The sequence below is a fragment of the Asterias rubens genome, chromosome 4 (assembly GCF_902459465.1).
Source record: "Asterias rubens chromosome 4, eAstRub1.3, whole genome shotgun sequence".
In the NCBI taxonomy this organism is placed as follows: Eukaryota; Metazoa; Echinodermata; class Asteroidea; order Forcipulatida; family Asteriidae; genus Asterias; species Asterias rubens.
Window position 1 is genome coordinate 6,774,761 of NC_047065.1, and position 24,881 is coordinate 6,799,641.

Below are 24,881 nucleotides of genomic sequence, written 5' to 3' on the forward strand. Positions count from 1 at the left end.
GTATATACAGTCCTAAGTTAGGAAGAGTAACTCATCCTAACTTGTCTAAACTCTTTGTGAAATCCACTCCAGGGCCCAATTTCATATACATGTAGCTGCTTAAGCACAACAACAAAATACTAAGCACAACAAAATTATGCTTACCAGAATAAGGTTACCAGCCAAACTACCATGTCACATGTATTATATCTGACTTGTATCCAGCCCATGTCTGCTTGGCAGAGAGTTGTTAAGTAATATTGTTTGCTAAAGCATCTCTGTGAAATTGGTCATAGAGCTTATAGGAGGAGAAAATGTCTAAAATTAAACTCATGGGCACCCAGCAAAGAGGGAGAAAATGTGGATTAGATAGACTAGGCTATGTATAGACTATGCTTTGGTCCCCCTACCTGCCGTCCCAAATTTGTCAGAGCATGTTACCAGCATCAAACAACCTTTATTGACAAGAATGAAAATTTACCAACTGAGGCATGATATGAAACGTACCAGTATGATTTGAATATTTAGTTGTTTATTATTTTATTTTATTGTTGTTTTCCAGATCGGCAGATTGATTTACAGTACAAGCTGTCTGTCATTCAGCTATATTCATCCAGCTCCATGAATGCTTTCATTAATGTCATCAAGGTAATAATAATAATAATAATAATAATAATAAACATTTCTATGGCGCTCTACAATTAACATAGCGCCTCACAAGAACATTAAAATAACATAAGGTAAGGTTGGTCTAGAATCTTAAGTACAAGGGAAAGAGATGATTTATTCATATATTCATACAGTCATTTTCAAATATTCATTCACTGTATGTGATTGGTCCTTAAAGGATTTGGGTACCTTTTCAAAATGTCCATAGATTTTCATTAAACTTACAGGGTTTGAAGATAATGGTAGTGGAAAGCTTCCCTTAAAATATTACTTACTGAGGTGCTGTAGTGTTTGAGAAATGAGTTAAACAATGTCATGAAAATACGTTTGTAAATGATTAAAATAATTTTCGTCTCATGAGACAAAAATTATTTTCATGACATTGTTTTACTCATTTCCCCCAAACTACCGTAATTTTCGGATTATAAACCGCGCGGCGTATAAACCGCACTTCCCCAAAATATACAAAAAAATATTTAGGTGTCGGCATATATGCCGCGCGGCGTATAAACCGCGATCAAAATAAACAAAAACCATGAAAAAACTAACCTCAAAACACGGAAGTGAAGTACGCAAACCTGCCGCGTTACGGGTGATTTTTTTATCTCACACTATCAGTCCTGAGTTATATTTTGTTTCCATCAACAACCCTTTGCAAGAATTTGCGATTTGATGATCGGTTGTGTTGACCATATGTTTTGTGAACTTCTTTGGCAACAAACTCTCCGTGAATCAAAGATCGGTTGACAACGCACACCGAGAAATAGTTGAACTTTGCCCTGCATCGCCCTCTGTTGACAAGAGTTGTTCACGTTTGATTAGACTGGGCCTCGAGCCTCAAAGCGTGGGTCAGACGTTCAAGTTCCCCGTTGTACAATGGGCAGCCGCTCTACTCGATCCGTCCGAAGTCTAGCCAAGATTTTATGAATGGAACTATCACCGGCCAATCAACAACGGCCAATCATCAAACGGCCAATCACCGCATGCGTGAACACATAGGGGCCGTGCTTGTTTGCGGTCCTCTTTGTGGCGATGTGCAGTGACAGGCGGGCGGCACATCAGTCAGTCTTGTATAGTTGCCGCAATGTGGGAGTTGCGTCGTAATTAAAGTGGAAATGTATTGAAGTTTACACTATTGATCGTAATTGAAATGATCTATTATAGGATAGCATTCTTTTTGTAAGCTGGCAGCACCCCCCGAAACAAAATGCGCTACCTTATTGTTTGCGTAATTACAAGGACAGGGGATTCACTTTTATTAAACATCGGAGTAGACGGGAAATAAGGTTGAAATGGGTCTTTCAATAAGGGAATTAAAGAAAAGTGGTTGGCCGGTGTTTCTCCCTCCCTTTTATTGTAGTCCCACAACGAGGATCCACAACAGATATTGCAACGACGGACGGGCGGACGGACGTAGCGTGTGTGTAGTAATGTATTCTGCAGCGTGCACATTAAGCACATGTACACACACATGAGAGTTCGTAAAGCTAGCAATCTGTTAATTGCGCTGCTCAATCTCGAGATTGCACAACAGATGTTTGTGGCACCGTATTGAGCGATGTTCGCCGACGGGTTGCGCTACGCCCTCGCATTTGCGCTGCCTGGAAATAAAATTCCCAATGTTACTGGACTCAACAATCAGGGCAGGTTGAACACGTTTTGTTTGATCCCCCGGAGCGGCATAGTTCTTTGCGTTCGTCCATTGAACATTCTGCTGTTGCGTTGTGCGTGGTTGAGCTGAAGAAACCGCTGGCTGACACGAGTGTAGCCTGGATGTCTGACGTCATTATATAAAGATCGTGGGATAAATAGACAGGGGACGAGTCTATTTCGCTGAGACACGAGTATAGCTTGAATGTCTGACGTCAGCATGTAGAGATCGCTAGGATAAATAGACAGGCACCAGTCTAGTCTACCCCCAAGTTGCGCTGAGAGGGGGAGCTGAGGGCGGTTGATAAACGTTTTACAAAGGAAACATGGAATACAATTGTGGTGGGATTTTCAACAGGATTTTGTCATCACACAGGCAGGTTTTTGTTCTCGTTTAAAAAAAAAACAAACATTAATAAGATCTTTCTTTTAAAAAATGCCGTTTTTTCTCTTAAATATTTATACGTCGGCTTACAAGCCGCCCGGAGAATAAACGGCAGGAGTTCAAAAAAATGTCAAAATCAACGTATAAACCGCAGTTTATAATCCGAAAATTACGGTACAGCACCTCAGCACGTAATATTTTCAGGGAAGCTTTCTACTATCAATATCTTCAAACTGTGTAAGTTTAGTGTAAATCTGTGGACATTGTGTTTTTGGTCCTACAAAGTTACATAGACCCTTTAAAGGTAAGTTATACATTTGGATTGTTGAACCATTCAATTATTTTCATCTGATATACATAAATACCCCAAGACAGTTGCGCTATTCCTATTGGTGGAGAGTAGTCACGTGGGGGTGTTTAAACGGTTGATAATAACCAGCTGGAGCTGTTTACCGGTTGCTTTCAGATATGTTTGAGCGGGTGAGACCACAACCTCATTTGCAGGAGTGATCAATCCTGCCTTGAGATGTTGGTCTAAGATCTTTATATAATAAGCTGAAAAACAAGACAGTGGAAATCATCTTCTTATAAACTTTCTCATTCCATTGATGGTTTGGTATCTTCCTCATTACAGAGACTCGGTGATCGTCTGTTGAGGCCATGGCAGCAAGGTTTCGCTCTGTCTAACACCCAGGTACATCTTATTGAAGCCATCGTGACCCCGGTACTGCAACTCATCAAAGTCATGCTGGCAGAGTTACTCGCTAGTGGCTCAGTACAGGTGAGTCTTCCAGTTAGATTGTTAAACCTGGGTTACAAATTTTTACAAAAGTTTGATTGGTCGAGAACCAATCACGTGGCGTGCATCAAAAATGCATGTACAATGTACCATGGCTGCTCAGGTTATTCCCAGCGTTGGTCAATTTCAAAAGCTTAGTACGAAACATCCTCGAGTTCGAGGGAACAGTGAAGAATTGTTTCTTGCAATATTTCAACAACTGTTTGTCTGCTTATTAAACTGTGCATACTCGTCATAAATATTGTTTGAAGATGACAACAGAACTTTTAGAAGAAGAATAATCATTTTACCAAGGTATAACAAAACATTTGTTGCACGCTGTGATTTGGGGTACATGGGTTTTGTACACCCTCGGGGGGAAATGGCACCCGAGGCTTCGCCTCGGGTGCCATTCCCCCCCCCCTCGGTCTGAGAAATGCATGAACACCGTCACAGCATGCAACAATTGTATAATTGAGTCTTTGCTGTGCCGTGTATCCATTATTTGTAATGCCATGCATTTTAAGCTGCAGTTTACAGTCCTCTCTAATAATGTTTTTGCAATATTGTTCCCTTCCCAGCAGGTATTTTACTGACTGTTTTTGATTGAATTTTTCATGTACAAATTCAGTCGTTACTTTTATCCGAATCAGATCTTGTCATGTCTGTTTGATGACACAAATAAATAGTATTTTCTTAAAATCAATGTTTCTCTTTGATCTTATTTATTGGTGGGTGCTGGGGACACTGTTCCCAGAAGCTCCTTGAAATCTTTTACTCCAGGGGTTACCAAAAGGTTGAAATGCCATCAATCAACGTATCTCCTAAAATTTGAATCGTAGTTTTAGATTTTGTTTGTCTAACCTCTGTTGCTTGTTCCTCTCGTTAGTTCAAAGATGAGCGCCTGGTAACCTACCTCCTACCATTGCACACTGTGTTGTGCTCGGTACCCAACAGCGTGATCATGCCGACTGAAGCCCAGCAGGTACAGACGGACATCATTGACATTCTACTCAGCTACACAGTCCTGACCTCTCAACAACCAGACACTGAAGAAGGTAAGGGAGCCTTTCAACCCCACTAACCTCCCAATAACCTCCCCACTAACCTCCCCATCACCACCTAACACCAAAGGCTTGAACCTATTCTCTTAAATCTCCAAGCAATATAATAATAATATCAGTAATAATAACATGTATGAACGGGTCCAGTGGAAAATTATTACAAAGCGTTTCCCTTAAAATGGCTACAAAAATATCCACTTATCACCCATTGTAGATTAGATTACATGTAGATTAGATTTTTATTCGTCATGCCCAGCATGAAAATCACTTTCTCGATTCGCACATTAAAATACAGTTATTAAAAATAGCACAAAACATACATGAACCGTAGACATTAAAACAGCAACAATATAATAAAAATATTACATTGCAAAAATAAATAGTTTTAAAATACATCGGAACTAAAATATACCTAATGCATGTTAGTTTTACTATTATATACTGTGATATTTGGAAATAAACAAGCAACCAAACAAACATAATTTGAAACATTGTTTGGTTCATACTCTGATTTGTTTTGCTTATTGTAATATGCAAGGATAGAGATCCTTCAGTCTAGATAGTTTAAACAAAATCCCCGTGCAGCCTCTAGATATTTGGCTATTTTATTTTATTTTTTATTTTTAGAAAGTGGTTTCTGCCTACCCTTGGTTTGCGCACAAACGATCAATGGTTTTACATTATAAGTTATCACACAAGCGCTAGTGGAACACAGAAAAATAAAGCGCTTCTGCGTCCCATATCCAACGAGGCCAAAGGATATGGGACGGAGACGCACAATATGTTTCTGTATTCCACGAGCGCGAGTAAAGTCAATGAGGTTAGGTTTTGTTTTGGTTTTGGTTTTGCACGCATGGAGTTTAGATTGTAATTTTTGCAGCAACAGGTTGCAGAGCATGACGCATTGACACTCACAATGCGCAGAGTGCAATATAGAAGAGTAGATTTTAGGTTTTAGCTTTTTGTATCACACTCCGGTTCGAGCATCTGATTGGAGGATTAGCGCGTACTGGAAGATAAAATACATTAATACATTCTCTTTGTACTGTACATGTATCTTACATCATTGAATTACACAGTTACATGATTAACAGATTTACATGATGTATCGTCGGCTGACTCCATAGACCATCGTCCGTGTACTTTACATTTCTTGTACTTAATTGGTGTTTCCAGGAATAGCAAACAGCAGCTGGACTGTAATGTTGAAGGAAGTCCTGAAGTACATCCCATCTGCAGCGTATGCTTACATCGGTGGACTGACCGTACTATCAGAGCTGCTACCTCTACCACTTCCCATGCATGCACAGGAGGTAAGGATGGGTGGGCAGGGCTTACCTAATATCACTTTTGGTTTCAAGAGTAATCAATCTGAGAAACATGCAGAGCTCAAGCACGAAAATTAATAAGTTTTACCTCAGACAGTTTCGCTACTCCTTTTAGCGGAAAGCGCCTCACATGGGGGTGTTTAAACGGTCGACAATGACCAGATGGAGCTGTTTATAACCGTCGCTACCCTTTTATTCCCCAGTTATTTGTTTACCATACCATGTCTTAAGTACATGAAAATATTCTCTATGAATTGTGGTGGTTCTGGATGTTCAATATGCTCAGAGCGTCTTCAAGAGAAAACCTGCATAACGTCGGCAAAGTTAAACAATAACTCTGTGTCAATGTCTGGAATTGATGATTAGTCAACATTCAGACATTCTGTTTACATTATAATAAGCCATCAACAAATAATTAAGTACACGCATGTAAACATGTAGAAGCGAAGAGTGGTCAAAGTAATGCACTGCAATTTTAATGAATTTTTCATACAAGAGTATCCAGTTTGGTGAAAGACAAACTTTACCATTCCACTATGTACATTTGCTTCATTTTGATTGATCTATATTTGCCCAGTTTAAACAGGATTCAGGACTCAGCATGTGAAATCTGATCAGTGGGTTACAGTAGATCAGTTCAATTAACTTGGTACATGTACATGTAGCTGTAATGTACATGTACATGTACGCCTCTCTTAATATTTGTGCATGAGGTACGTCGCAATGCTAACTCAAAAACGAGGCGATGGGCGTAGCCACTGCAAGTGATGGGGGACGTGCGCCCATAGCCTAATTTTGAGTACGATTTATGACGTCATGCATAAATAATAAGAGAGGTGTATACAGTCTTCCAACTACATGTACATGGTTTCACTGTTGTTAACTGATAAAAATTCACTCCATGACAGTCTACAATTAACAACAATAAAAATTATTGTTATTATTAAACAATTGTTGCATGCTCTGATGGGGTCCATAGCTTGTACACCAAAGGGGGGAAAATTCCATTTCCCCTGAGGGTGTATGAGAATTACTTGTCATATCAACTCCAGGTTATTACGGCTAAAGCAAACGAAATGTTGCCTTCCAACCATACTACCTCCTCTACCTTCCCTCACCCCTCCTCACCTTCTCGCCTATCCTTCCCCACTCATCTTTCCCAACCTTCTAACCAACCCACTTCGACAATGGTTAAATCTCCTTTAAAAAAAGGTAATGCAGAAAGAGTAGAAATTTTGGGGGGGGGGGTGTAGTTGTAGTGTGTATGAGTGTTTTCAACCATTGGTCTTTCCCACCTACACCTACATGGTGTCAAAGTTCAAATTTTCAAAGTTCTGTTGTCATCTTCAAACATTATAACGACAGAGTACCTGTACATGTATGCATAGTTAAATAAGCAGACGAACAGTTGGTCAAATAAGAAACAATTCTTCACTGTCGCTCGAACCTGCGGCTGTTTCGTACTAAGCGCTGGAAATTCACCACCAGTGGGAACGATCAAGGTAATGCAAACCGCACTTACATCTGGTATGGCCTACAAGTAATTACAGTCATTTCACCAACATTATGGAACAATCTACTCACCACATCTGTCGAGCATCATCTCTTAAATTTATCAAAGACATGTTAAAAACTCATTTGCTTTTACTACTACAATTTTTAAATATTATTTTTTCAAGTCGGTTTTGTACAGCACTTTGAAACCTTTGTAAAAGACGCTTTTGTTGTTACTGTACATGTTTTATTACATCTTAGTACTACGTTCTATTTCTAACATCTCATAGAATTAGTCTATTTGCAGTTTATATCTTCAGGGAAATAAATTACCTTTGAACCCTGGACACATAAAGACAGAATTCTCTGAATCACTTTAAACACTATACATTGACTTTCATAACACAAAACACATTCATGACAAAAAACATCAGTAACACAAAAACTCATATCCAACGATTATTAGCAGTTTTATATCTACTTTACCTGACACCATCAAACGTTAAATCTTGCTAGGGCAATGTCAGGAGTTAGATTGCCTACTTTTCAATTAGGCATGAACCAGATTTCTCTGTGCACAAGGTGCATTTTCAAAAATGGCAGAATACGGTCAGACAGTCGCGCTGAAAATAATTCAGAGTTTCAGGTTCACTGCAGTTTTTTGACAATAACAAATTACTTAGCAAACACGTTACTAGCCAGAATACAGCGCAAGCAGAAGCTAATTACATGTACATGTATAGCCTTTACCTGTTCCATGGTACTTCTTGCTTAGCAGTTAAATTAGTTCAACAGATTTTGCTGAATGTGGCGTAATACAGTCAGGATATTTAACAGTTGCTACTAACAACCTTTCCGATGTTAGGGCATTGGAGAATGTCGGGTTTTTTTCCAATTGGAGAAGACCTTGTCTCATGGCAAATTGTCTTCTCTTGATTATGGCAATACCAGGATTGTTTCTAGCATGTCTAGCAGCATAATCTGCATTCATACAAGTGCTTCAGTGGCTGTGCTGGATTTGTTTCTATCATTTTCATGAAAGAGAAATAAGATAAATAGTTGATAATAGTTTGGAACAGAGCAATTGACAAAACCCGGAGCTGCCAACATAGATAGTTCAGTTGGTAGAGTGCTGGCACATTAATCCAGAGGTTTCAGGTTCATGGCACTGTTTATGAGGTACTTTTCTCTTGAGACTTCAGAACTTTTGTTTGCATTTCACTGCCACTTTCACTTGATTCCACTGACCTGGATCCAATACAAGGACATAGCATGCCTCTGAAAGCCCTCCTCATTGGCTTGTACTTGAGTGCGTAGAGTATCGGATTGATGGCAGAATTGACAGCAGACAGGAGAAAGCTAAGCTGGAGCAGAACTTGTTTAGAAGTGGGACTACTTCTAGGGGCCTGGGCGGTGAGGTATAGACAGATTATCTTAGTCGGAGAGATCAAGATAATGCAGGCTGCCGTAACCAGGATGAGGGTACGGGCTACTCTGTGATGAGCTCTGCTGAGCTCCTGGGGCGGACCGATGATCCCCTGCCGCCTGAAAATTAGGGCGTGCAATTTGAGATTCTGGAGGATTCTAGCATACATTCCAATGAGGGCGCCGACAGGCACGAGGTACAGGACACCACTGCTGATGATAGGGAACACCCATAGCCATGGCTGGTTCATGGCAGTCGGATACACAGTGTACTGTGTCGAGGGCAGGAAGAAGATGTAAACGATCGTCGCTGGTAGCTCCAGGAGAAATGGCACAAGCCAGACTGTGAAGAGCAACAAGGCGACTTTCCATTTGATGAAATAGGACATGTGCTGGAGGGGATAAACAATGCCCATGTAGCACTCGAAAGTGACCAATGCAATACTACAGGTGGATGTACCAATCAAGCTATACTGAACATGCATCAGTAGCTGTAATGTCACGTGTCCAACGTTCATCGTTGTATTTTCTTTCTCGTCGGTGTGGTTGCTCTCAGTGTTAGTCCATTTGACCCAGGGGTCAAATGTGGTGCTCAACAGATAAAGAGAGTCGACAATGGCCAAATTCAGGATGAGGTAGTTGGTCAGATGGTGAAGACTTTTTGTTCGGAGAATGGTCACAGAGACCAGAAGGTTGCCGATAAATCCAAGGCTGCTGGTGATTTCTTCCATATAAAGTAAGACAGTGGAAGAGGTAGAACTGTACATGACGAGAATGAAGTGGCAGCTACAAGCTTGATGATAAGCTCACGCCGGAGCACACTATGGGAAAACAACAATGTAATTTTTGGGGTTACAGAAGATTTTCTGAATGCAGTGTCTGCACACTGTTAAAGGAACATGCTGCATTGGATCGGACAAGTTCGTCTATAAAAAGCGTTTTTTTTTAAATGCATATGGTTGGAAAGATGTTTTAAAAGTAGAATACAATGATCCACACAAGTTTGCCTCAAAACTGCGTGGTTTTCCTTTTACTGTGCGAATCAACACGGTCGGCCATTTATGGGAGTCAAAACTTGACTCCCATAAATGGCCGACTGTGTAGTCGACGAGGTAAAAGGAAAACCGTGCAATTTCGAGGCATGTTTGTGTGGATCATTGTATTCTACTTTTACAACATCTTTCTACCCATATGGATTTTATAAAAAACTGTTACGAAAGCTTTTCAAAGCCCAACTCGACCGATCCAAGGCAACGTGTTCCTTTGAATGCTTTGACTGCAATTGGTTCATAAAATTTCAGAAAAACTTTACCTTTCAATTCTGCGAGAGTCAAGCAGTTTGTCAACATACAACTAGTTCCAGCATGTTCCGGGCAGAAGTTTTGTCATAGTTACGTGTATCAATGTTGTTCCTTGTCTTGATTCAAAGAGATTTAAACACACCAAGATGCAGTTCCACTAACATCCCCAAACGCTGTGCCTAATATTGATTTATGTGCATGTGTACCAGTATTCAGCAGCTTCCCTAACAACATCAATGCTGTGCTTTGTTGAGTCTCAAAGAATATCATCATCGGTGCTAACACCAGTAACAATGTATTGCCTTTGATGAGGCACAGATAGTAATGCACTCCTGTATCAGTAGTTGTACATACATGTACCTTAACTTGATTCAAAGACACTATGCAACACACGAGCGAGTGTTAGTGGAATGTTCTGCCAACATTGCCTAACATGTTCCATAGTAGAGTCAGTGAGTAATACGCATGCAAGCGAGCAAGCGAGACCAAATCTTGCAGCCTTAGTAATGCTGTGTATGAATACTGACGCAGTGGTGTACATTTCCACATTGTGCAAACATACGTACGTATGTGTAAGTGATACTCTGAAAAGGATATTAACGATCACACTGTAGCAAAAAAAACTTACAGGTAACTTATAATAGTAATACCCAAGTTTATCATTAATCCTTGGCTGAGTGAGGTGCAATCAATTGAAATCCATAACTTGGTTAGGCAGTTAGGTATTAGCCATTGCAGAGGCAGTTTTTATTTTCAAACCGTATGTGTTTTATGTTAAAGATCTATGGACATTGTGTTTTGTGTCCTACAAAAAGTACCCATACCCTTTAATAAACAAAATGCAATTGCAAAAAAAGCGTTATTCACACGACAGCAATTTAATTGGGGTCCCTTCCTTAAATTAAGCATAGTTGTACATTGTAAGTAGCAATGTTTGACAAGATTTTGCAAGAGACTTTGTACAGTAGAAAATATGGTTGTCCTTTCACACAAAGTACATACATTTTGAAATATTTTACAACCATGCTACAATCTACATTGTAGCAAGGGACCCTTGCTAAATTGCTCTCGTGTGAAAGGGGCTATAAAACACAATCAATCACCCATGTCAACCTGCTCGGTTGTGCACACAATGTAGGCACACACAGCTTATGCAAGGGAAGTAGACATTGATTAATTGAACTACAGCCTCATACATCTTGGTTACTTGTTAACATTTGATTAATGATGTGACAAAATAGAGTACCAAGACCTAATTGTAATGTGTTACTTGCACAGTAATTTGCTTATTGTGCACGATAAACATGTATATCTCATGTCTGTAGATTTCACAAGCTCTGGGCCTGATAGCATAAAGCTGTAAAATAGTGCTAAGCAGGTTATTTTACTTATCAAGATAATAGTGAGGAACCAGACATTACATGGGATTAAGGCTGGTTTTCCTATTTCAACTTAGCAATATTTGTTCTGTGCTAAGCAAATACAAAAATTAAATCTGATGTTGTGGCACAGTCATACGTTTTTTTCACTGACAAGATGGTTATGTTTGTTTGATCAAATTCAACAAAATATTTTGTCTGTGCCTCCCCAGAACAATATTCAAAATAATAATATTGGCTTCTTACATGTATATAGCGCGTACATGTATATCTGCCACTCAGTGATGCTCAACAATCTGTATTTTTCTGTAAGTTATTGTGAAGAATTATAAGACTTTGTTGCTCTACAAAGCACCATGTAATGGTTTACAAGGTGCTTGGTGTAATGTAGTATGCAGTCAATCAAACCAGGAACCAGAGTGAAGCCCTTCTCTTTATAATTAGTGCAGTAGGTTCTTTTACGTTCCATTAAACAACACACGTCATCCAAATACATAAATCATTTGCCTCGTGCGTCTAATGGATCAGAATTAATCGACCCTTTAAGAAACCAACATCTTACCATCCCTTTTACTGGGTTAATATTTTTAAAATGTGTTCTATTTTGGTACAGCCCCTGTCATCAGAGCAAGTCCAGCAGGCCTTGAACCATCGACGATTATGGAGTCTTTATCTTCTCTCAGAGAGCGCACAGATTCAACAAATTATCAAAGATCTGACAGGTGAGAAACATGGCATGTTGGGGCCACTAGGTGGCAGCAGACACGTAATCCTTGCTTTTTACTATGTGACCCCCTCTGACTGTTTTCACAGCACGTTTGACACAACTGTTTTGTTGTTATGCTGTTTCCAGTCATTTGTTTACACTCCTCATGAATCTGTCGACGAAGATAAACACGTTGTACGAAAGCCTGCGAAAATGAAATTGCTATAGGGAGCTTTTTGATGTATAACGTAGAGATAAAAGATAAATAAAAATAGACTGCAGGCATATGCAAGATAGTTCATGACAGTCTCAACTTCAAGGGCCAATTTCAAAGTGCTGCTTGACAATTTGCTTTAGCTTAAGTGTCTTTGACAAGTTAGCAAGAAAATTAAGCAGCAAGCTTGCGTTTTCTCTATGGATTTACATTGTGACATCTCTCATATTCATACAGTAAGCACCAGAAGGTTAGCATGCCTTTTCATGTGCCCATGGTTCTCACACGGATCTCTGGCTGCCACATTTGCAAATGGACACCAACCTATAGAAATCTGAAAATCTATTCATGCATGAATCGCTTCTCAGAATCAAATGTTTTGGGATGACAAATTATTCAAACCATATTCATAAATACCTCGGACAGTTTCGCTATTCCTATTGGTGGAGAGCGCGTCACGTGGGTGTGTATAAACCTTTGTTTATGACCGGTTGAAACATGGGCGTGACACGCCTGCTTGCACCTGTGCTTATAAGACAGTTTCTTCATTCCTATTGGTCGAGAGCAACGGCTGGGACAGTTGTGCCACATCACGCGATACGCGGGACGCCCACAGCATTCCCTTATAAGGAGTTGTTTACCCGAGGGCGGCGGAGGGCCTTACCTTTTCATAGCTGGAGGGGTGTTGTGTTGAAATACCTTTTCATAGCTGGAGGGGTGTTGTGTTGAAATGTTTGCATTTATTTTACTTTTTGACCAAAAGTGTAGATGTTTTTTGACTGAAAAGGTATTTATGAATGGGAAACAAAGTGTGTTGAATCGGTTTTCAACTAGTGGTTTAAACCTGCCGAGGCCTGGTTCTTGATAATTTACCTCGACTTCGTCTCGGTAAAATTATCAAGAACCAGGCCTCGTTGGGATTAAACCACTAGTTGAAAACCCCTTTGAGATTGATTCCCTTATTATCCAAAAGAAATCCTTTGTCAAAATAGTTTATACTACCAGCAGCCAAGTAGGTTTGTATGGTCAGTTTTATCATGTTTATGGTCATTTTGGAGTACATGTACAGTTACCAATCTATGACCCTATCTTTAACTTTTATAGATCGCACCTGCTTATAAATAGTTTACTATTTGTGATTGTCCTATACAGGTAGCAGCTGCCTGCCTCTACAGCAGATCTTACGTCGTGTCTGTTGGCAACTTGCTGATCTAGCTGCACCGACGGCTCTTACTGTAGTCAGGTTAGTACTTATTTATGTTGAATTTTTTTTTTTGTACACCATGCTAGAAGTTCAGTTCAGTTCAGTTCAATTTATTTCTAATCAATCAGTTGGCTTGCAAAACGATAAACATTATGGTACATTTAAATAGTGTATACAGTGTAATAATCAAGTGGTATGAGTCTCCTTAAAGCAAGCTTGTTTTGTTGAGACATCCAATCTTAATGTAACTGGGTTAAGGAAGTACTGGGTAAGGAACAAAAAGAAGTAGGGTTCTTTCATTTTTTGTTTTTTTTTCCATTTACTGGAGGTAGCCTGGGCCCAATTTCATGGCTCTGCCTGCTTACCGTAAGCACAGAATCGGCGCTTATGGAAGCAGGGAATTCTGTGCTTATGGCAAGCCTATTTTACGGGTTAGCGGCGAATTTTGCATTTGCGCATGCGCACTCCACGTTACTAGGCATTCGTCGCTTACAAGGCTAGCGCAGAAATTCGTCGCTTGCAATGCAAGTAAGCAGGGAATCGTGATCGTAAGCGCAGAATTTGGCGGTAAGCAGATCCATGAAATTGGGCCCTGTTCTTACTGAGTACTCCAACATTGAGAGTTTATACACACCTGAGATACATAGGCTTGATATTCTTCGTACTTTTATTTGATTTCTTATTTTTGTTTTGGGCATAGACAAGTGTTTTTAGACGGCCTTAAAAAGTCTGTACTTGCCTATACCATAATGTTGGTACTAAAAAACGATTTCAATTTTTTTATTCAAAAGGTCAAATATCATTCCTGGATGTTCTGAATTTGATTTTTGCATGTACAACTAAAGTAATGAGCCATTTTGAGATAATAATGGTTGACACATTACTGTAATGGCCATATCACTTGAGGTAATTTACAGGCATCCAGTTCATGGCATTCACATTTGAAGGCTCACATATTTTTTCTAGGGATAGTAAATAAAGGCATTGTTTGAAAATGTTCTCATGTGCTCTAAAGTAGTCTTGTAGCATGCAGTGCAATTGGTTGCCTCCAAGTTGCCTGTAAATGTTGCCTCGTGTCACAAGGCCCTAACACTATTAGGTCGGGGTACATTTATCTGGTCACCCAGACCAAACTGCACTTCTATTTTGTCCACCATTGCTCAAAGAGGCTGATAGGGATGTTGATAAGAGTTACCGTAGAACATAAACAGTAACAACAACAGAACAATAGCAAGTACCATAGTTATTATAAACTTAAAGGAACATTACAGAATTTTGCTAACAAAACAGTTGCTGGCGGTGTAAGCACTTCATGTATCCCACCCTATACATGTACATTAACTGACAAGCCTGTAGAAGTTTGAGACCAATCGGGCATATGGGTCATGAGAGAATAGTGAAAAAACGATTATAAATTTTGCATTTCGATGTCAAAATAAAAATGAATAAAACGCTCCCTGAGCGATAAACTCCAAATGCGAAATTAGACAATTTATTTCTCATCAAATATGACATTTAAGACAGAAATATTTCAAGGGATCTTTTCTACTATTATCATCATTAGACCGTGTAAGTTTTATGTAAATCTGTGATCATCACGATTTTTGTTTCTTACCAATTCTGTAACATTCCGTTAAGAGGGAAAAAAGTGAGATTTGAAATGAATTAAATGTGAAAAAAATACTTCTAGATATTTTACCAACCAAAATTATCTATGTTTTAAATGCTAACATTGAGCTACAGTAATCAATACTTTCAAGGGGGGGGAAGGGGGGGAGGGCGGAATTGAGATTTATTTCTAAAAGTTGAATGCGAAAAAGCAAACTTAGCTGTTAACCAACCAAAATGATAGTTCAAATGCAACTATTTAGTATAAGTCTTTCTCAAAACTAAATAAAATGATTTATTTGGGTTGGAATTCAGATCACTACTGGACGTTCTTATTGAGAGTCTTGCCCAGGGGGAGGAAGGAGCAAAGAAGACACAGCCACCTGGAGACATTGCGAATGAGGGGGAGGAGGTGAACAAGAAGACACAGCCTTGTGGGAGCGACACCGCTCGTATTTTAACCTTAGTGGTGTACCTGGTATCACAGCCTGCTATCAAAGCACCGTTGCTGCATCTCTTTCGATCAAGGTATTGTCATTTTATTTTGGATACATGCCCACTCATTCAAATTCTCTTAAAGGAGCGCGTTGCCTTGGATCGGACGAGTTGGTCTTTGAAAAGCGTCTACAACCGTTCGTTACAAAATGCATCTGGTTAGAAAGATGTTTTAAAAGTAGAATACATTGATCCACACACATTTGCCTCGAAATTGCGTGGTTTTCTTTTAACTTTGCGAACTAACACGGTCGGCCATAAATTTGACTCCCATAAATGGCTGACCGTGTTTGTCGACGAGGTAAAGGAAAACCATGCAATTTCGAAAGATACTTGTGTGGATCATTATATTCTACTTTTATAATATCTTTCTAATAGTATGCATTTTATAACAAACTGTTACAAACGCTTTTAAAAGACCAACTCGACGGATCCAAGGCAACGTGTTCCTTTAATTGTTTTGTTGTCACATGATCTGATAGTGCAGGCTGGCATAGTTTATCGATCATTCAATAAATAAAAAAAGGACGATTTTGAATGGTCAGACAGTAGGAGGGTAGGCTTTTGTACTGTGTAGATCTATTCATGCAGGCTAACAACACATGTATTGTACTTAATCTACATGTACGTACCATTCACAAACAAGGTGGATGGTCAGATGGTAGGATGGTTGACTGTAATGTGTGGATGCATTCACACATGAAATCCTATTGCAGGCTGGCTTAGTTTTATCTATCATACATGTCATATAAACCCTCAGTGGATGATTTTGAATAGTCTGACAATAGGACGGTTGACTGTGTACCATCTAGATGTGTTCAGTACATAACATTGTTGTGCAGGCTGGTGCAGTACACATATCAATCAAAACCACAGTAGCGTGATTGTGATTGTTTGTGAATAAAAACACCTGAGAATTCATTATTTTTATGTGGCATTCGTCTTTAATGTGTTTAACTTTGTTCAATTTGTTCAATCTTGATTAAAAATTGTTTTTTTTTTCAGCTTGAAATCTGATGAGAAATACTCAGAGCTTCTTCCCTGGCTACTCTCTCTGCTGAACGTGGTGTCAGACTCGCCCTGTCACCTCCAGGCACAAGAATGTATCGTGGTAAGTTACATTGTACCTTATGTATGTAGGATATCGAATCCAAACACCACATAAGAAACCTTATTCCATAGAGCTGTTTAGTTAGGCAGCAAACAATTTCCTGCTAAGCAAAAAAGAGCAGGGTATCAGTCACAGATGTTACATGTGGAATTGTATTTTGGCTGGAAACCTAAATCTTGCACAATTTTGTTATGCTTGGTTACTTTTTGTGCTTAAGCAGCTCTATGAAAATGAGCCCAGGTGTTGCAACTAAGGGTGATGATCAGGGTACAAACATCCACTTCCATTTTGCTACATAAAAGTTAAAACACTTGTATAAAAACATCTTGACAAACTTGACCGGCGCCTTTGAATGTTTCTCTTTTTCAGTAAAGTGCGCCTTATAAATGCTGTAGTTTATTTATTATTAAATTCATTGATTTTCTTCACCCACCTTTCCCCTGACAGGCCCTGCTACAATCAATCTGTGGCCCAGAGATAACCCTCTTAGTGACAGACACACAGCCCATCAGTGAGCAACTGGCCAATAGCCTACCTGGAAAGGAACATATGGAGATCATCTGCTGTGCCTTGCTTGACCATGTGACCAGCCCGGACCAATCATATGCAAGCATTCTACCGTCGCTTCGGACATTGTCAATGCTGCTGGATTATGATTATGGATTCTTTTATGTGAAATGGTACGAAAAAAATAGTACTAACAATGACGTCTTCAACAACGCCGGTAGTTACAAAATAATGCCTCTGGCACTTGCCTGAAGCCTTTTTTAGGCATCTGAAAGCACACAAATTTGTGCAAGAAGGGTGTTTTTTCTTTGATTATTCTTTTGCAACTTTGGTTATTTTTTTGCGTAAAAATATTCATATGTTGGGATACATCAATTGCGAATACCGGTCTGTGACAATTTGTAAGTTGTCAAGTGAGATACAATGTTTTGATGAATTCAAACTCGCAAGTAAAGTAATTGCTATTTTAGAAAGAAGATATAGGCAGGAAATGGTCATGAATAGATTTAGCTGTACGCTTATGTTTATATTGCATTTATTATTATCATAAGGACAACTTTTAAAATCCAAATCTTGTTAACTTGATTACTTCCAGTGCATTGGACAAGACGTCGACAGCCTTCCACTCTCTCTTCACCCGCCTCCAGTCATCCTTCCACAAAGACAGCTCAGACTACCTGTCCACTCTGTCCACCACCCTGGACCTCCTCCAGATGTTACTGACCATAGAGGGGCCCTCAGAGGGTGAGCAGGATACATGTCAGGAAGATGGAGGTCCATACAGGACTAAGATGCTGAGTGTGGGACAGTTGAAGGAGTACTTGATGTGGGGTGTGGAGAGCCATCCACTGGGCCAGCTGGAGAAAACACTCATTGTAAGCGAACAGTTTATTTGTATGTCTACTATCACTCATATCATTGTATTTTTGTTAAGGCCAAGTGATCAATGTCTGTAGCCACAGTTGGTGGTGCTGGGCGGGCCTGCCCAGAACTAACAAACTCTGAGCAAAAAACTCTGTTGCCCAGCACAGATTTACCCCAAGTTGCACTTCAGCAATCACTTCAGCAATGAAGGCCACATTTCTAATTTCATGAATAATTTTGTTGATCTACTGGACTTTATGAGGAATTAATAATAATAATAACAGTATTTATAAAGCGCCAAATTGCCAAAGGATACAAGGCGCTGAGAAGGAATGAAGAGGGAAAAAGACAGAACAAAGAAAAAGATGACCAGCTACGAAGAGGCAAAAAGGTGGGTTTTGAGAGCACGTTTGAAGGCTGGGACACTGTTGGAGCTTCTGGTAGGGGTAGGTAGAGAATTCCATAGTCGGGGAGCAGCAATTGAAAATGCCCTATCACCTGCAAGTTTATGGGTTTTGTGAACTGAAAGGGATTTACCAGTAGTAGAGCGAAGAGAGTAAGAAGATGTCTGGAGTGAAAGGAGAGAGGAGAGATAATCCGGGGCACAGTGATTGAGGGATTTATATGTGTGGACCATTGTACGGAATTGAATGCGTTGGGCAACTGGAAGCCAGTGTAATTGCTTGAGAAGTGGAGATGAGTGAGTGAATTTGGGCAGCTGAAAGATAAGTCTGGCACAGCGGTTTTGGAGCCGTTGAAGGCGGGAAACATCTTTCTGTGAAACACCATTCAGGAGGCAGCAGCCATAGTCCAGCTTGGACAGAATTAAGGCACGGACAGCATTATGGCAGGCGCTGAAATCAAGAAACCTCCTGATCCGGCTTAGGTTGCGTATATGCCAGTTAAGAGAGCGACAGAGCTGAGTAATGTGAGCAGACATGGACATGTTGCGATCGAAAACAACACCCAAGTTTCTGACAGATGGAGAAGGATGAATTTGAGTGCCATTTAGATTAAAGGTGAGGTGATCCAGATTTTTGAGGTGAGTGGAAGAGGCTGCAATGAAGAATTCCGTCTTATCCGGGTTCATCTTGAGCTTATTGGTGACCAACCAGGATTGAAGTTCGTTGACACACCGAGACAAACGAAACAAAGCACAAGCAGCATCTCCAGGGCGGGAGGGGTTGAATGTTAAGAACAACTGTACATCATCAGCATACATGTGGTACTGGATTGAGTGACGTCGAATAAGTTGACCAATGGTGTGGGAGTAATAAGTGAACATCTGAGGTCCAATGACGGAGCCCTGAGGAACGCCATATTTGAGCTTTGCTTCAGTAGAGAGGGCATCCTTAACACAAACCTGGCTAGATCTATCACTCAAGTATGTGTGGAACCACTGGTGAACAACTCCATCTAAACCAAAGTCACATGTGAGCCGCTGAAGGAGAATATTGTGGTCAACTGTATCGAAAGCGGCCGACAAGTCTACCATGATGAGAAAAATGGCCTGGTGTGAATCAATAGCTCTGAGAAAAGCATCTTGAACTGTAAGAAGTGCTGTTTCAGTGCTATGGCAAGGACGGTAGGCAGACTGTAAAGGCTCAGACAAGTCATTAGATTTGACAAAAGAAGCAACCTGTGAGGAGACTACCTTTTCAATGAGTTTACCAAGGAAGGGTAGAATTAGAGCCTACAACACTGCAAGGGATTTAGTGCATCGGACTCAAGTTTTGGTAGCCGTGCCAAGTCATCAGGGTGTGGATTCAAGTCCTTGTCATTATGACACTTGTGTACTTGAGGATGTCGAGCAAGACACTGTAATTGTTTGTCTTCATCCAGGGGTACTTTCATCCCAATTTATGGCCAAACGGCTTTCACTTTACCTAATTTTCCCCAAATGTAACTTTTCAAGCTGAATGATAGCATCTTCTTACGACAATAGGTGTTTTGCAACGAAAACAACTAGGTTCGATTTCAAAAAACATTGAGTCATCTTAGGATGAGTTGTTAGTACTACCACAGTGATTAATGTTGTGACGTCTTACATGTACTTTGCTTGGCACTTAAGATTGGTACACAGCTTAAGATCAAATCTGACCCCGAATGTCTTAGAACCAAGACTAAACCGCCTCTATTACATAAATATCCCTCCTTCTTCTACTCAGGAATGTTGCAAAGAAGATGAGATCTTGGAGAGTCTCCTAGACAGCATTAGCAGCCTGATCCAGACCCTGGATTCACCTGAAGAGCCCGGGGGTTCAAAGGCAGCCACGGCCCCCATGACTGAGATCACTCTCCCTGCCCCTGTAAGCCTCCTGGAACAGTTCAATACTCGGACTGTGTTTTACATGGGGGATGGAGAGGACGACAGGTTGAACACAGGGTTCTGGCTTGGCCCTCCCGGCATAGATGATGGTGACATTGAGCCTGAAATGGTATGTAGATTTAGAGAAGTCTTTCACCATTACCTTCTGTTCCGAAAGTGTATAATGGCTTTAACATGTTTAAAGCCATTGGACCCTTTCGGAACAGAAAACAAAAAAGAGAAGTTCATAGATTTACAAATAACTTACAGGGTTTAAAGAAGGTAATGGTAAAAGACTTCTCTTGAAATATTATTCCATGAAATGCTTCACTTTTTGAGAAAACATTAAAACAATTATCAATTCTCGACATCGAGAATTACGGATTTATAGTAAACACATGTCAGGACATGGCGAAACGTGCGGAAACAAGGGTGGGTTTTCCCCCGCCTCTGATGACCGATTGAGCCTAAATTATCACAGGTTTGTTATTTTATACATAAGTTGTGATACACGAAGTGTGGGCCTTTGGACAATACTGTTTACCGAAAGTGTCCAATGGCTTTAACAGTAGAACTCTTGAGATGATTAGTTCATTTGTATATGGTTGAGTGCTCTTCAATCAACAGAATAATATTTATCAGACTGACAGTCAACAATTGAACACAAACACAAGACTTGTCCGTTTATAAATTTACTGCCCCAATGCTTCACTAGCCTTGAGCCTGTGGTCCAGTGTGAAACTTGATCTCTGTAATTTTAAGTGATTATCTTATGCGTGCTGTTTACACAAGGACACAAGTTATTATGTTCCTAATGAAGAACTTTAGACGTCATATTTTATCTCTTCAGATCAACGTTCAAATAATTTACAGGCTTTTGACAACTCTTGGATTCATTTTGTATAAAACCAATGGCTAACTTGTGGCATTACTTAAGTCTGTTATGAAAGCATTTTCCAAACTTGAGACAAGCAAATTTAATTTTTTACTCAATTGCCTGGGTCTTACGGAAGCATACTCCAAAATGTTCCCACGCAGCTTTTGTTTTCTTTCTCTTCAGTCACAGAACTTATCAACTCACAAGTGTTCTCAATACAAACTGTTAAAGACAGTGCACACTATCAGTAATTGTCAAAGACTACTCTTCACAGTTGGTGTATTTCAACATATGCATAAAATAAGCTCACTCGGTCGTTGTAGTTGCAAGATAATAATGAAAGAAAAAAAACACCCATGTTACATGAAGTTGTGTGCTTTCAGAAGCTTGATTTCAAGACCTCAAATTCGCAAACCTGAGGTCTCAAAATCAAATTCGTGGAAAATTACTTCTTTCTCGAAAACTACATTACTTCAGAGGGAGCCATTTCTAACAATGTTTTATACTATCAACCTCTCCCCATTTTACTTGTTGTCAAGTAAGTTTTATGATAATAATTATTATGAGTAACTATCAATAGTGTCCACTGCATTTAAGTAAACAGAATGAACATAAATGGCGTTTGTTAGAACCTGTTGTCTCTCTGCTTTGTATTTACAGGTTCAGTGTGACTTAGAGGAGCTCCGAGTCACTTATCTTCCTGATCTAGATCTACAAGCAGAGTTGGAGAAAGACCTCGGTGCAGAAAACTTGCCCCCAGAGAAGGACCAAAAGAAAAGGTGACTACAGTACTTCGGCTTAGTACCCTTTATACCTGGACATAACTTTCCTCAGTCAAACAAACCACAGCGCTGTCCTGTTTTTATTTTGAAACAGCGTTTATGTTTATAGGATTTGAGGCATTGCATGGTGAGGTATCAATGTATATTTGTTCTTAGAGAACTGTTGTGCTTTGTCCTACTGCTGCGGAGTAGATAATCTGGGGTTCGGGAGATTTCTCAGTTCTGAAAAGAACTGTCCTGCTTTAAACTATTACCAGGGCGGATGGTATAGAAAAAAGACTTGGACTACTACTTTACCTTATAGGATCGTAACTAACTGTACTGCCGCGGAGTCAGTTCTGAAATTGGTCTCAACAATTCGACTAGCTTGCTCGAGTCATTCAACAGGAGACTATGTTTATGTTTGTATTGAAGTTGTACTAAGATTTCCTTGTTGGTCAAAGTTTGTTATTCAATTTGTTTATTTTTGTTTATGAACAGGAGTGTACGACGGAAATATGAATCCCTTACATCAAGGTCTCAGTATCGCTTTAACTATGGCATCAAAAGAGCACACAGTAAGTTCTCTGATTAGTGAACTACAGGGATGAGATTGTTCAGTCTTTTGACTGAATTCAGTCTTTTTATGTCGGCCTGGGGAAGAAAATCAGACAATATTTTGTTCCACAAATAAAGAAATCCTGCTCATTTGTCTACTTCTCTGGTGCTTTGGATACTGTTTTCAAAAGCTCCTTGAAATCTATAACCCCAGAGGTTACCAAATAGTAGAAATGCCAACATTTCAACATACCTGTGAATTTTTATCCAAGTTTCAGACCTTCTCGTTAGTAATGACTCTCACCCCTGATACTAACTACTTACCTAGTCCTTTGAAGAAGATATATCCACAGCAATTTTTTTCTGATGGGGCACGACCTTTGTTATTCTAGAGCAGGGCCCAATTTCATAGAGCAGCTTAGGCACAAATTAAAATCAGATTATCGGCCAAGACCCCACTCAATTGTTATGCTAAGTAAACAACAGCTAAATACCAGTCACAAGCAATGTATATGGCATGAAAGTTTGGCCAGTAACATGTGTAAAATAAGCGAACCAGTCCTTGCGGGTTTAAACCACTAGTTGAAAATCTCTTCACCACACATTGATTCCCTTATTTATGACTGCATCATGAGCAGCGCGTGGTTTGGCTGTCTTACCCAGAGATGATTAAAACTAACCGCCTCCACCCGGTCTCCTCAGATCAATCAGGCAACTTCAACCAGTACGGTCGCCCCATGCAAGGGAGGAGTGGTAGAGGCTATGATATCTTCAGACAGCGAGCTCAGAATACCAGCAGACCGCCCTCTATGCATGTGGATGACTTCCTGGCTGCAGAGGCTAATGAGTCAACCGACTCAAAGAAACAACAGCGGGTAAGCTGGCTTTGTATCTTTACCTTTGCAGGAAAAAATATTTCATAGGTTTTGAAAATTATTCATGTTTACTTCAAAGTCACAAATTGTCATTGGAAGCCCTATGGAGAATACTTCCACCGTATTGTATCATCCACGAGGATTAAAACACGAGGATCCACGTCTAATACAAAGAATACTTAGTATGGTGCGCCCTTTACACTTATCCTAGAGAGAGGCCATTTTCTCAAACAGTGGTTGACTTAAAACAATCAAATTTGCAACTTGGGACCTTGAAAATGGATGGCATGAAAGTGAAAGGCATTCATTGGCATCCAAAAGATTACAATATCAAGCTGTAATGCAGAAAATAAAAACCAGAAGCACACATAAACTAGGACAATTTCATAGAAAGGTTTGCGTTAACACCATGTAATGACTATCTCTAATGAGTTGGGGCAGTTCTGAAAAAAAAAAGTTGGTTTCAAACCGTCGAGTTGAAACGGTTCTTTTCAGAACCATCCCCAACTCATTAGAGATAGTTATTAATGGTGTTACCGCAAACCTTTCTATATCGTATTTCCACCATGCAAAGTTTCAAATCCTACTAAGAACAATGTTGTCTTGGTCAGTGGAGGACTGCAAAAGATTTGCTGATGTGAAGTTTCTGTGTTTTGCTTGTTATTATGCAAGTTGTTTTTATTGGGACATAACTCTTTGTTTGTAGGGGCCACAGCAGGGTCGTAGTGGACGTGGTGGAGGCTTCATGGGTGGGGCTGGAGGAGGTCAAAGAGGGGGTTTCCAGGGAGGAAGGGGACCATGGAATGGACCAGCCAACAACTATGGCAGGAGAGATGGAGGTAAGAATCAATTGTCTAGACAATTAGTTATTTGGCATTGGAGAAAAAAAATTTCTATGTGTTTTTATTCAATATTCGTTGGGTAATTTCTTCTTCATTTATGAAAAACCCTTAAATAATTATGGTTTCTTGTTTAGTCATTATTGTGGGAGATAAACATGTGATGCTCTTTACCTTTGTCGGTTGTTTGTATTTTAATTCATGGTTTGTATTCTAAAAAAAAAAAAAGAGGTTATTGTGTTGTCACTCATTTGAAAAAAAATCTTAAACTTTGTATGGCGTGTTGTTGAGCGAACAAGAACCAAAGACATGCCAGAGTCAAGATGTGGTTTTTCTGATGAGCAGAGTGTGGGTTGGAGACACCAGTGAGAAAGTGTCCTGAAGCAAGTTATTTTACCATTGTTGCTTCGTCCTTCAGATAGACGTAGATGTGTAGGTCCTGTGCGTTGTGTAAAACACCTATAAGAACCCAGTGCACTTATCGTTAAAAAGAAGGAGTTCA

At 39.8% G+C, this 24,881-nt stretch overlaps 1 protein-coding gene across 1 annotated transcript in view; it reads left to right on the plus strand.

Annotated features, from left to right (window-relative positions):
* Positions 1-24,815, plus strand: part of LOC117288881 (protein virilizer homolog) — a 45,057-nt gene extending 20,242 nt beyond the window's left edge. Inside the window, exons 18-33 of the mRNA XM_033769744.1 lie at positions 542-627; positions 3,318-3,464; positions 4,351-4,519; positions 5,702-5,838; positions 12,066-12,174; positions 13,525-13,615; positions 15,500-15,712; positions 16,685-16,790; positions 17,238-17,470; positions 17,893-18,172; positions 20,330-20,599; positions 22,007-22,125; positions 22,609-22,685; positions 23,368-23,540; positions 24,247-24,405; positions 24,798-24,815. Of these exons, the coding sequence (XP_033625635.1) occupies positions 542-627; positions 3,318-3,464; positions 4,351-4,519; positions 5,702-5,838; positions 12,066-12,174; positions 13,525-13,615; positions 15,500-15,712; positions 16,685-16,790; positions 17,238-17,470; positions 17,893-18,172; positions 20,330-20,599; positions 22,007-22,125; positions 22,609-22,685; positions 23,368-23,540; positions 24,247-24,405; positions 24,798-24,815 (2,387 nt within the window). The remainder of the gene's footprint in view (positions 1-541; positions 628-3,317; positions 3,465-4,350; positions 4,520-5,701; positions 5,839-12,065; positions 12,175-13,524; positions 13,616-15,499; positions 15,713-16,684; positions 16,791-17,237; positions 17,471-17,892; positions 18,173-20,329; positions 20,600-22,006; positions 22,126-22,608; positions 22,686-23,367; positions 23,541-24,246; positions 24,406-24,797) is intronic.
* Positions 24,816-24,881: the final 66 nt, after the last annotated feature.